The following is a 14303-nucleotide window of genomic DNA, read 5'->3' as shown; positions in this document are numbered from 1 at the left end:
CCTCAGTTCTGAGTCTTGTCTGTTAAACTACCCTCCTCCTCGATCACCGTCCCCTCACAACCACTTTCATTTCAGGAAGGAAATAGTTAAAAAGACTCCTACCCTTCAGGGCCTGGGAGGGGGCGGCAGCCTAGTGCTTTATAGTGGCTGCATCCCTGGAGGGCTGGAAGGTTTGGACATTCTTGCCGCCCTAGAGTGGAGTAGAAGGTCTGGGAGCCTTGGGAGAAGGGGAGGACAGACGGGAGGCGTGTTCCTCCGGAGTTTTCCTTTTCTTGCGAGCCCTCGTGCGCGCGCACAGTCATCCCTTTGGTCTGGCGATTGCGGACGGGAGGTGGAGACGCTCCATCCCACCGGGTGGCCGGAGGCGGGCGGCTCGGGGAGGACCTCCCCAGAGAAGCCGTGCCCAGGAAGTTTTGCGAAGCGGAGGCAGCGGTGCAGCCGGGGCCGCTGCAGCGCCGGAGCCCGGGAAACTCGCCACCCACCCTCACCGTCTCGGCTTCCTCTCGCCCAGGCGCCGCGCGCGGACCGGGCAGCCGTCCGCGCCCGCCGAGCTCCACGGTCGGTGCAACTCTTTTTCTTTAGGGGTCCCGAGCTGGGTAGGGGAGACGCCGGCGGGCCCTTCGGTCGGGAGGAGAGGCGAGCCTGGAGCGTTCTAGCCCGGCGCCTGCACCTCCTGCACCAGGGCTGGCATCACCTGCCAGAGGGCGCGAGGCGGCGCGGGCGCTTTTCCTGGTCGGGGTGCGCTCCGGGCACGTTGGGGGTTTGGGAAATTGATCCAAAGCGCCTCAGCCTTCCCAGGCGGGCGTCGGATTTTTAGTCAAAAGAAAACCAGCAGTTCTCCCCGGGTCTCCCTTTCCCCGAGGCTTGCGAGAACTTTGTGGAACCTCACGCCCTTGTTGTTGACTCAAGAGCCTACTTGTGAAGTTTGCCCCGCAGCCTGCTTCTCCCGCACGCCCGGGGCATGCCAAGGGTAGCCAAGGACACTGGGTGTGAGGAACAGATGTGTCTGGAAAACCCCCAGGGCAACGAGTTTGGAAACCTGCCCTTGGAGGTCTGGGCGTTTTGTTCTGTGCCCTCCTTTCATGGACACTTGTTGCCCTTCACGTGCCGAGAACAAGGGCTGTTTCCCGATAATCAGCCTCCGTTTACACCATCCTAATGGCGTTCAGGGATAGACCAGACGGCGGAGGGGGGTGGGCTGGGAGGCATATTAAAGTCAGGCGTTGTCAGTCAGCAGAGTTACTAATTTCTTACCCACCGAGCAAGACCCACCAAAAAAACTTATTTCGAAGTTCCTAGTTTATTTGGTTTATTCCTCCTCTTGTAGATATTTATGACTCCTCCCATTCCCTCTGTTTTGTGTTAAGTAATTGAGAAACACCTTGGCAGTCGTTTCTTGTAAATTACCTGCTCTAAACTCTTGCCTTGTGGGTAAGGTCGGAATTTCCAAATTGCTAATTACGAGTGAACTTTGATCCTGGGAGTCTGAGATGTTAAACTGTTAAAGCACAAAGGATTCAGTCCTCTTGCTTAATAATAGCTTTTTTAAAAAATAAATTTATTTATTTTATTTATTTATTTTTGGCTGTATTGGGTCTTTATTGCTGTGCACAGGCGGGTGGGGGGCTAGTCTTCACTGTGGTGCAGGCTTCTCGTTGCGGTGGCTTCTCTGGTTGCAGAGCACGGGCTCTAGGCATTCAGGCTTCAGTAGTTGCAGCATGCGGGCTTCAGTAGTTGCAGCACGCCGGCTCAATAGTTGTGGCTCGTGGGCTCTAGAGCACAGGCTCAGTAGTTGCGGTGCACGGGCTTAGTTGCTCTGCAGCATGTGGGATCCCGGACCAGGGCTCGAACCTGTGTCCCCAGCACTGGCAGGCGGATTCTCAACCACTGCGCCACCAGGGAAGCCCTTAATGGTAGCTTTTGAACTCCAGCAAATCCTTAGACCCCAAATATGAAGAATGCTGAATCTGTAAACCATGTCCTTCAGGTCTGAACCTGAGGTGCTTCACTAGAGCTATGACTGATTATGACTGATGATCTGAAGCACAGTGTGACTTAGAGAAATAAGCTTGGAGGAACATGCCTTTGAAAGGGTTTTTTCCTTTGGTTTTGTATTTTTCACCCAATGATGGCATGGCAGCCACGTGCCTTTGCCAGGTATCCCTTAGTTCTGCAACTTCATATGTGTAGAGAGCTGAAAGAGATGTCTTCAGAAATGATTTCTGTGGTGGCGTCATTGTTGGAGGAGAAAGAAAGTGGTTTTCATGGTAGCTAGCGCACACTTTGATAAGAACCCACAGCTTTGATAAGACTTCTCAGCCCCTGAGGTAATCAGCTCACCAAGCAAACCAATGTGCTGACGTTCAAACACGAGTGGTACTATTGTGAGTGGTGTCAACCCACCATAGATAGCCAGGTCAGTTCACGAAATAGCCTCCTAGCAGACTGATGGGCAAAGAGCCATTCCATTTCTGGAAAAGGCCTTCTCTCTTTTACTTTTAAGAAAACTGTTTCTGAAGGTTCATTCCTATTGGGCAACTGGGAGGCTTTAGTCATTAAACAGCACAAAATACTGAAGGATTTCCTTTTTGCCATCTCTGATCTGAAGGGGTGGATGACAATATGCTTTGTTCTTAGAGTTCTGGTCTCCACGGTGGAATGGAAATAGCGGTGTTTCGTAGGTCTATCAACATTTGGTCAAATACTCCGAAGTGTAAGAAGCAGGAAAAAAAAACAAAACTGCAAACTACTTATAATTAAGTCTAGGCAGAACTGTATGCCCCTATCTTAGAAAAATTGATATTTTAAGACTTGACTGAGTCAAGTCTTATGAGCAAAGTAGAGTGAGGTGTTTTACCTGTCCTGCCATTTCTTGGCCACAAAAATGTGACAACTTCTTCAAGGCTCAGTTTCCTCATGATATTGTCCCTGCTTACCTAGAGTTGTAAAGCTCAAGTCTGACAACAAATACTGTATATAATAGATTAATACTATATGTAAAATGTTATTATTAATTCAGGTTCCTGGGGGGAAATCTCTGGGGAAGGCAGAAGTATGCAGTATTTGCACCTTATATTTATTTTAGACCTTCTGTACAACTTGAATAAATCTTAGTTCATCCATATATTGACTAAGCCCTAAACTTTGTTGATAACCAAGATAACTGTCAAAATTCCTAAAAGTTCATATCAAAATTCATATCAACCATGAATAGACTCAAAAGGACACAATTCTTAAAATTTAAATTGTGACCTGGGTGTATTCATCATACACACACACCACATCATCATAAATAAGCTTATGGCCTTCATTTTAAAGATTCACAAAAATTCACAGAAAATATACAAAATATTAAAATGGGAAGAGCCGTTTTTATTTACCTTTAATTGTTGTGTTACCACCAACCTCCCTCATTTTCCCAGCATCTTTTCTTCAAGTAGAAACCTAGACTTCCTGAACAAGAAGGACCACTGCTCTCTGCAAGTGACTAAAACAAAACAAAACAAAACAATGAAATGGTCTTTTGAAATATCTAACCAACCTCCAAAGTCTATTGCTTCCTCAAAACGCTGGAAACATTGTTAAAACACTTTAGATGCTAAGAAGTCATGAGAATGAGAGACAGTACGGTCTAGTGGTTAAGAGCTCAGGCTCAAAGTCAGACTAACCTGCCTTTGAATCACAGCAGCACCACACCAGCTACGGCCTTGACAAGCTACTTGACCTTGTGTTTCCCTGTGTTTATAATGGAACCATGTAACTGCTTCAGAGGGTCATTGTATGGAATAGAGGGCATCACGCATGTGAAGTGCTCAGCACAGTGACTGGTCATAATCAATGTAGCTATAAAGGATGTTTAAAGGATGTATAAAGGATGTTTGGAAAACCAAATAGTATGCCTGGCCTGAGAAAGTCTATTACTCCTAGTTTCATTCATTGGCATATATCCTGATAATAATTTCTGACGAATGGAAAAGCAGAAATACTCCTGTCAGAAGATGTTGATTGTACACAGTAATCATCCAGGTTTTCAATAAAATAAATATTTGGTCTTTATCAACTATCTCACTTTTAAATGACTAAGATTGTTAAATGTATTGATGGTGTTAATCAGAGTTCTGTTTTTAAATGAACATTTCATAACACTTCAAATGGCTACCTGAGCTGCATGTTATTTTCATGTTCGTTATTTGCCATTGGCAAAACAGCACACATGTTGGAATACTGAATTGTTAATTACAGAATTTGGTGATTTTATGCCTTAATACTACATAACTTTCACTCAGCATATAATGTCTCTTCTCTTCCGTTAATAACTAAAATATTGTTATCTCAACTCGTGAAGGTTTTTTGTAATTCAGGCTATCAGCCTAGGTGTAATGTAACTTCTTCTCTACTACTCGAAGGAAAAACTGCCATGTCCTCATATTATAATCTAGATGTAAGTATAGCTATGGACAAAAGCGAGAGAGACAGAGACAGAGATAGAGGCAGGATACAGAGATATAACTTGCCCTAGTAGAGCTTTGATCTTTGCTTCTTTTGTTCTTCCATGGGGTAACCTGACACAGATATATCTTATCTAATTACCAGATACATCCTGCTTTTTAATTGAAGCAGTAATTATCATTGACTACAGTCTTATTGGCAGCTGGATTTTGTAACCAAAATTATTTTTTCTCTTTTCTCTTTTCAGGTAGAAAAAAAAAAAAGGGGGTGTCAAAGCAAAAGAATAAGAGACCTTTCCTCAAATTTGCATCAAGATGGAAACCTTTTGCCTCAGGGTGTTGTTTGGGTTGGCGCTGGTTGGATGTGTCGTCAGTGATAATCCTGAGAGCTACAGCACAAATCTAAGCACCCGTGTGGACGATTTCACCACTTTTCGTGGGACAGAACTCAGCTTCATGGTTACCACACATAGACCCACGAATTTGGCCCTCCCCAACAATGGCTCAATGCACAACTATTGCCCACAGCAGACTAAGATTACTTCAGCTTTCAAATACATTAACACTGTGATATCGTGTACTATTTTCATCGTGGGAATGGTGGGGAATGCAACCCTGCTCAGGATCATTTACCAGAACAAGTGCATGAGGAATGGCCCCAACGCACTGATAGCCAGCCTTGCCCTCGGAGACCTTATCTATGTGGTCATTGATCTCCCTATCAATGTATTTAAGGTAGGAAGTAACCACAAATGCGTTTGCAGGTTGGAACATATGCTCTGATTCCACAGTTGAGAGAGGTGCTGCAGACTTTTCTGTCCTTTGGAATTTCAGTCTGTGTTTTTACTGAGAGCCATTTCTGCTCTCTTAAAACTGGGTGACATTTGAAATTTTTATTGTTTGTTAAATGTGACACTGACTTTCTAACTTAATTGTTAACAAAATAGTATTTCAGGGATGACTCTTCAAAGTCATGGTCTTGCATGAATGGGATTCTCATGCCAGCCGTGAGCTTGCTGGGTAGATGGGCAATCTGGGGAAGATCACTGGATTTTTCTGACATTCCATTTCCAGGGTAAGACCTGCTGAGCCCCAAAAGTACTTAAAATAAATTTATCTTCAGTTTCGGTTACCTTTTCAATGTGATGCTATTCGGAAGCCCGATATCCATAGTACGGCTTGAAATGAGAAGGGCTTATTTTATTTTGACTATCTGGATGATTGAAGGCAAAGGTCATGCTGGCTTCCGCAGTTAGGGCAACTTAGGGATAACGGGTGCACGAGATGGCAGGCCAGTTGGTGACCTCATTGAGCAGCATTACTAAGCATCAGTTACTGTTGCCTCCCGCATTGCTTCCGCTCACATTCAAGGAGCACCTACTGTGTGCCTGCTGCAGAGCTAGGCAACAAGGATCCAAAGACAATCAAAGTTAGAGCCTGAGTGGGAGAGGAAGAGAACTCACCCACTGTTGGTGTGATCACCTTGCTCTAGGGACTAGTTAGTACCAAAACAACTAAAGCCCAAAGGAATCAGTTATTCCATATTTGGTCTAGTGGTTGTGTGGGGGAAATGGCTGCAAGAATTCAAGTGAGCTAAAATTCAAATGAAATTTCATCATCTGTGTCAGATGTTTTAGAATGTCTTTATTCCTAGCACAGGGAAAGCACTTTCCTCAGCCTTTAGTTTTTTGTCTTCTATGTATTATCTGTAGAAACAAAACTATTCTGAGCAAGAATATTCTGAAATATGACTTGAAATGGAAAGTTTGTCAGTTGAAGACATGATTAGTTTTAAGTGAAATAGTGGCATCTTGGTTTCAAGTAGATACACTCCAACTGTGGTGAAATGATACTAGCCTACCAGAAAAAGCAGTGGTCTAACCATAAAGATGAAAACAATGATGAAAATTTTGAACATTACAAGGAAAAATCATCTCAAAATTACTCCAATACACTGTTTGCAAAATTGGGGAAATAAGACAAAATTGGGGAAATTAAGGGACTTCCCTGGTGGTCCAGTGGTTAAGATTCCACCTTCCAATGCAGGCCAGTGGTGACCTCGGGGGACATGAGTTCAGTCCCTGGTCGGTGAACTAAGATCCCACATGCCACGCAGTATGGCCAAAAATTTTTAAAAAAGAAAAAATTTTTAAATCACATACCATCTCTTTCCACAGAAGAGCATGAATACATGTGTTTTCTGTTTGAACTCAAAGCAGGATTTCAGAACCAAATTAGGAGGCAAAATTGAAAATATGTAAATAATTTTAAATATTTAGCATATGCTACAGAACTTTTTTTCTTTTAAAAAGGTTTTGATTTTCTCTTCGTGAAATATTACACATACTCAACACGACTTCCTCGGGACATCTCTCTTTAATAAGAGATTTGAAAACGTTGACTTGACTGATTCACAATCACGGTGCGGGGTATTAAACATTTTTTGTTCACACTTACACAACTAGTTAACCAACCCATTATGGCTCAGGAAAATAACATAACCATCTCTGATTAATAATTCCCATTTGACCATGTGCAAAATCAGCTTTTGACATAACCATATCTGCTGAGAAGGAGCCTTGCTTATCTCTTTGAGGTGCTACCTGCTATTCACGAGACTAAACTTCATTTCTATTCCATAGCAACATTTTAAGTCAGATCATCTGAAATATCTCCAAATTCGGTGAAAATTCCAATAAAACTTTGTTTTACATTCATACAACAATAGAAAAAAACTGACACTTCCTTATTTGACCTTATGATTTTTCCATCTTGGGAATCCAATACTTTATATACCTTATTGTAGTTCTCAACAATGTGGACAGTTTGATGTGTTTTTTCATAGCAGGAGTACATTTGTATAATTCCTGTTTTTCTAAAACTCATGTAATGAGTCCTTTAACCAACATTAATTTTAGAAAGTAAACCTTTGGGGTTAAAGAAATAAATACTCTTTAGTCATTTCAATCTTCTTCCAGAGGAAAAGAGAAAAGCATTGGAGCGAACAGAAAAGCCTCACAATATTTGAGCGTTATTTCTATTTCCTCCTGGCAGTCCATTCCTCTAGGTTAGGAAACCATAAGATGTTACTGTTTCTCTGACTTCTGCCCGGGAGAGTCAAGAGAAATCCTTCTAAGCAATGTGTGCTCTAGGTCCTCATGCCTTTTCTCCACAGCTGCCTCCTGCTCTAAGAGTCTGATGCTTTGGAGTCTCATATATCAGACCTGTGGATTCCTCTGACCATGTCAAGCTACCTCTGCATTGCAGGGCAAAGTAGTAGCCATCCAGTCTCACTTTACCATTATGTTTAGGTACTGATGAAAAATGCATAGACTTGAAGAACATTCTATTAAAGGGATGCATGAAGCTTCTTTATCTCCTGTATTATTAGAATTAGGTTGAAAGAAGAATGGTTTAAAAGATCTGCTATGTTCGTCAAAGAAAGATAAGTTTTCAAATCGCACAGGTCGTTGTGTTTAACAATTCTATCAATTGCTTTTAGACTCAGTTTTAAGGTGTCTCCAGAGGGAGAACATTGCACTGAGCTAGGTTAGAGTCAGAGTGAGTGAAAGTAGTATGAAGATTGAATCTTGGGGCAAGTGAGACTTGCTGATTAGACTCTAGTAATATTACAAGAAAAAGGAGAGCACATGATAAAGTGTTCTTTCTATTCACATTTTATTATCTTTCTCTCACTTTGAAAGAGTTGTACTGAAACTGTTTCATATATTGATATGCTGTAAAACACAACTGAAAATCAGTGCAGCAAGTATATCAGACGGCTAGGCTATTTCTGTTCTGTCATTATCCCATGCAGCTAGTGCTGGGTAGCTTTGGATCGTCTGTGGGCATGGAAGAGGGGTTCACTACACATCTGAATTTCCAAGTTTCCTAGTTGATCTCTATAGCTTCAGGACTTCTTCTGCCAGGCTGTACTGGACTTTGCTTGTACTTATCGAGTGCTGCTCTGCTCAGAAACCCCCAAGAGCTCCTGCTTCTTACTGGTTCCTAACATGCATGTGCAGCTCTTGTCCGAATGTCATCATTACCCCTAAGTATCATTCTCTGCCCTAAATGTCATTCTCAGAGAGGCTGGATATAGTCGCCAAATTGCTGCTGCTGAAGCATGTACAGATCCTAAATTAAAAAATGAATTAGGTCTGGAGTTATATACATTTCATAGAGAAGAAATAACCCAGAAAGTGGAGAGAAATTCCTCTAGCCCTTGTTTACACTTGTGCACGTGCACACACACACACACACACACACACACACACATACACTACCTGGTGATAAAAATCGGACAGTCTGAGACAATAAAATGTAAAACAGAAGGAACCAAAAGATGCAAATAAATGCCAATTACCTTCTTGGTTTTCAAATGGCAATGTTAAAGAAACGGTATTATTTATCAAAGGATTACTCTAATTTGGAATTGTGCAAAAAACATATCATTAATTTCATGAGCAGACTGACAAAACCAGGAGAGAGGAAGGAAAAGGAGTTAGTAGACCCTTTCAAATGTTCACACTTGTAACCCAAACTGATGATGGATTCAATTTGTCAAGAAATTACACTATCTCATATGCTGAATTTTCAAGGAATGCAAAAAGTTAGGCAAGTAGATTAATCTGTATATAAAATATTTACATTCATTACAATGGCAAAATAATTAAAGCATTGTATCTGTGTTTAGAATCCAAAAATGCCCCCCAATGACTAAATGCCAATATAGATTAGAAGTATAGAATTTCATAATCATATTCTTTAATGATTTATTTATGCCCTAGAGTGTCATCTATAGGGAGATGGGTTTTAATTTTGAATAGAGTGGAAACCCTAAAAGTGATGTTTGTGCATGGGTGGGCCAAAATTTGGTGTCATGTGCTTTCAAGATAACTGTCACCCAGATGTGCACACGGATATGCCCATAAACCACTGCACCTTAGCCTCTTAAGTAGAAACAGAAGTGTGGAGAAATATATGTAGGAGAGAAGTAGAATGGAGAGGATGAGAATGATGGTCATGGGAAGAGAGAGGCAGTTGAGTCCAATGACTTGACATAGAAATGTTGGCACAGCAGGGAGGTGGAACCAGTGACGTCATAGATAATACTGTAGATGAATAATGTCTCCACTTAGTGTGTGGGGTAAAGCAGATCTCTGAGAACAAACGAAGCAGCCAGTGATACATCCAGTAATCAGCTGTTGACTATTTTAGTCCACTCTAAGCAACCACCTCTTCCTGAGGACAACAATGAAAAATAAACAAAATTTCTGTATGAAATTATCAGGAATATTTTGCAATGAAAAGCCAAGATTCCCACTATGTTGCTCTGGCAGAGGATCTGAGCAATGTGGAAACCAGAGACATTCACACAAAGCCAGTTTATCTCCATATTCACACAGCCTTTGACATCTTGTGCAACTGGGATCCATCCTGTTGGGGCAGCCATACAAAAGTTGTTTCTTGACACATCAAGAAACACATATATATGTTGTGATAAACACATATCACAACATAGAAGTTGTATGCCTCAAACATAGTAGCTGTTCAATTAATGCTTTTTGATATGATTAAAATTAACTTCTTTTTTTGATTGAAGTAGAGTTGATTTACAATGTTGTGTTAGTTTCTGGTGTACAGCAAAGTGATTCATTTATATATATATATATATTCTTTTTCATATTCTTTTCCATTATAGGTTATTACAGGTTATTGAATATAGTTCCCTGTGCTATACAGTAGAACCTTGTTTATCTCATTCTATATATAATCGTTTGCATCTGCTAACCCCAAACTCCCGGTGCATCCCTCCCCCACTCACCCTCCCCGTTGGCAACCACAAGTCTGTTCTCTATGTCTGTGAGTCTGTTTCTGTTTCATAGATAAGTAAAAAATATGGGAACACTTCACAAATTTGCATGTCATCCTTGCCCAGGAGCCATGCTAATCTTCTCTGTATCATTCCAATTTTAGTATATGTATCCTGAAGGGAGCACTAAAATATACTTGTAATCAGATTTTTCTGAGACCTTCAAATTAAAATATTGATGATGGTGATGATGTTGATTTGTCAGAGGGATTCTTTGTTTACAGACAAGGCATAGGGTATTATCTGTGGTCTGCACATACTACTCCCCCAAGCTGATCCAGTTACACACCGTTGCATATGTGATAGATGTTTGCCTTTTACTCATCATCAAGCGAATAAAAACAGGCCTTTCTCAGGTATTCCAGTAATAGCGCTATAATCGTAAAAGTAGGTATAGAAACTGTATTCCCTGAATTTTAAGAGAGAAAATGTGTCCCTTCACCAAGCTCTCTGTCCCTTGAAGGTGCATTGCACTCCAGCTCATCGTGTCTTTTTAGGCTCTGACCCTGCCTCATCTCCAGGCACCTCTCTCTTCATGTTTTTCATCTACCCCTCTTCACTCCAGCTAACCAAGAGTACCAAGATGATCCTTCTACCTTGAATATCTTCCCTCGTGCCTTCTCTGGCTTATTCCACTTTATTCTTCAGATCTCAGCTGAAGCATCTCTTTGTCTGGCAAGTATCCCTAACATAGACTAGGTCAGTGCCTTTCTCATGTGCTCCCATGACACCCTCTAGTAACCCCCTAAGAGCATCTAACACACGCTCTGTTGTGCCTGCCAATTCGCTTGCCTGTCTGCCCCACTAGACTGCAAGTCCCCTGAGGCACACTGCCATGATTCTCATTTATCATTGTATCTCCACATCCAGCACTGTGCCCAGCTTTCAAAATATTTGATGCATGAGCAAAATACTCATTTTGCTCAAATACTCTATTTGCCTCTGTAAGAATGTGTTTCTCCCATGCAATTCCGGATCTAAAGGCAGACTTGCTTTTTGAATTCACTGAATCTCTACTTTTTTCCTGCAGACCGGGGATGTCTCAGGGTCCATAAATCTGTGAAAAATCTGTCAACCTAGAGTTGTTTTCCCCTTGTCCCTTTGTCTTTAGAAGTCAAGAGTTCTTGTTCTGTGGTTCCGGAATTATATTGTTTAATTTCCTCTCTCTCCGGTACATGTAACCAATTGAAGAGTCACTTTTCAAGATTTCTGTGCAATATGCATTTTTTGAGCATAGTTGTAATTGTGGTTTTGATTGAAATATTAAACCTACAAGTGATTTGGAATATCAAAATGAACATTCATATCACAGAAGATTTTAGTTACTAATTTAGAGAACAGGAAACATGTTGATTTTCTAGCATGGCTAAAACACAAGCACACTGCAAAAGTTCATTATGCTAACCAGCTGACTTAAGGATATATGTACATATAAAATAACAGAGTGATACATTTATTACCCAACTTGCTGTTTGTTATAAGGAAGTTGCTGTCTGGAAAGGCTTCAGAACCCTCTCCAACTCTACCTCCCCTTCTGACTTTTCGTTTCCTGTGTCTGGGAACCTCATTGCTTTCTCTCATGGTCCTGTTAAGTAATTATTCTCATGTGAGGTTACTGGGCTAACCCTCAGCATTTGGTTCACAGCACAGTTATTCCCGTTTCAGGGATGGGGGATGGAAACCATCCGTAACTGCAAGATCGTTCCCATGGCTGAGGAGGGAGAGATGGATTCAGTCCCCTTCTCATTAGGAAGGTGTTGGGCTGTGTAAAGCATCGTGGTTGAAGATATTCCTCCATCAGACACTTCAGATCACAGAAGAGGTTGCTGTATAATAGTGATGCATAAATGTTTTACTTTTGAGAAAAGAATTTTCACATACACACTGTGTGTGTGTGTGTGTGTGTGTGTGTAATGTTGCAGTAATTCCAGCACTCTGTGCAGTAAAAGCAGATGTCCTGGCTGTTTTATTCTGAAATATTTCTAGAGTGTCTTTATCTTTTGAGTTGCTAGCATGTGAGTGTTATTTTTTTATTATCACACAAAGTTTATACAGTTCATGTAAAGCGTGTGTGAACTAAAATGAAAGAGGTATGAAGTTTACTGTCTCTGAAGTTGATTTGAAGACTAGAGTGGTTAGATAAGGAATGTTCTAAGAAATTCTGTCAAAATAAATTTGATATACAGCCAGAAATTCTACAACTGCTTTCTGGAGCTACCATATTCTCTTGAGAGCTAGAGTAACTGCTTTCTATAGCTACACTTTTATTTTTAACTAGGTCTAGTTTTTCTTGGAAAAACTTTCCTTCATTATAAAGTTAATAGTTGAAATTAAACTCAATAATAGAACTGAACGTATCATTCAATGTTAATATTTGATAGCCTTATTTTTAAATTTGAACATCAAAGATTTTACAAAACCACATGCTCTAAAATATTTATTTAAATTTGCAAGGTTTGAAATCCCCAGTGTTCCTGAACTCAAGAAGAAAAATCAAGTGTGCCCTCAGATTTAATACCATTTTTGTGGATGTGCAAATTTAGAGGTTACTTTGTATAATTTAAACTTCTCTAAAAGTTTCATCCACATTTTTTGCCATCACGACTTACTTGGAGACTAGGATAGATAACAGAATCTACTCAAATCATGCTTCTCACAACACTTACCTTAAACACGGGAGTCCTATTATTGGTCCGGCCAAAAAGTTCCTTTTGGTTTTTCATAACATCTCACGGAAAAACCCAACTGAACTTTTGGGCCAACCCAATATTTTTTAGGTCAAATTTTATACTAGAAATTAATGCGGATGGGCAACTGATTGGCTATTTGGTTACTCAGTTACATCAGGTCTCTCTTCTCTGAATGTTCTTCATTTATTCATTCATAAATATTTATTGAGCTCCTAGTATATACCAGTTACTGGGGAAATAGCAGTGAAGAAAAACAATCATCCTTGTCTTTGTGGAGTTTGCATTCTAGTAGAAGAACAAGACAACAGGCAAGTTAATAAGTAAATATATAGTATGTGAGATAACTGCTAAGGAGAAAAGTAAAATAGGGAAGAGAAATAAAAGAAGAGGAAGAGGGTATTCATCTTAGTGTGAGTGGCTGAAGAAGAGCTCAATACAAGGTGACGCTGAATAAAAACTAGAACTTAAAAGGAGCAAACCATGCCACTATCCAAAGTGAGAGCATCCAGCCATAGGAAATGGCAAGTGCAAAGGCCCAGAGGCAGGAATGTGCCTGGAGGGTTAAAGGAACAGCAAGGAAACCATGGTGGTTGAGTGGAAGGAAGAGAATAGTAACAGATGAGATCACAGGGATACTGGGGTAGGGCAGGTGATAGGGAGAAGCAGATAACGTGGGGCCTAACAATAGGTGACCATATAATTTATTGTCCAAACCAAGATGCTTTGAGAGTGAAAGTAGACACTATCAATAACTGCATCTGGACAATAAGCATAAACCAAGACTCCTGGAAAAAATAGGAAGCGTGGTCACCCTATGTATACACCTTTATAAAGCCTTTAGCCTTTTTCTCTGAGTGAGATAGGAAGCTTTTAGAAGGTTATGAGCAGGACTTCCCTGGTGGCGCAGGGGTTAAGAATCCACTTGCCAATGCAGGGGACACAGGTTCGAGCCCTGGTCTGGGAAGATCCCACATGCCGCGGAGCAGCTAAGCCTGTGTGCCACAACGACTGAGCCTGTGCTCTAGAGCCCGCAAGCCACAACTACTGAGCGCACATGCCACAACTACTGAGCCCGCGTGCCTAGAGCCCATGCTCTGCAACGAGAAGCTACCACAATGAGAAGCCCATGCGCTGGAATGAAGAGTAGCACCCGCTCGCCACAACTAGAGAAAGCCCATGCGCAGCAGTGAAGACCCAAAGCAGCCAAAAAGAAATTAGTTTTTTTAAAAAAGGAAGGTTATGGGGAGATGAGTGACATGATTTGGTTTACATTTTAACAAAAACATGCTG

At 41.2% G+C, this 14303-nt stretch overlaps 1 protein-coding gene across 2 annotated transcripts in view; it reads left to right on the top strand.

Moving 5' to 3' along the window:
• The first annotated feature begins 4553 nt into the window (after positions 1–4553).
• The window catches only part of EDNRA (endothelin receptor type A), a 53742-nt gene continuing 43992 nt past the window's right edge, over positions 4554–14303 (top strand). For both annotated transcript variants that reach the window (XM_082837708.1, XM_082837707.1), the window contains exon 1: positions 4554–5183. In XM_082837708.1, the coding sequence (XP_082693834.1) occupies positions 4764–5183 (420 nt within the window). In that variant the 5' untranslated portion in view covers positions 4554–4763. The remainder of the gene's footprint in view (positions 5184–14303) is intronic.

This window comes from Leucopleurus acutus (genome assembly GCF_964270905.1).
Source record: "Leucopleurus acutus genome assembly, chromosome: 4".
NCBI lineage: Eukaryota > Metazoa > Chordata > Mammalia > Artiodactyla > Delphinidae > Leucopleurus > Leucopleurus acutus.
Note: the sequence above shows the minus strand (reverse complement) of the source record. Positions and strands in the feature narration are given on the sequence as shown.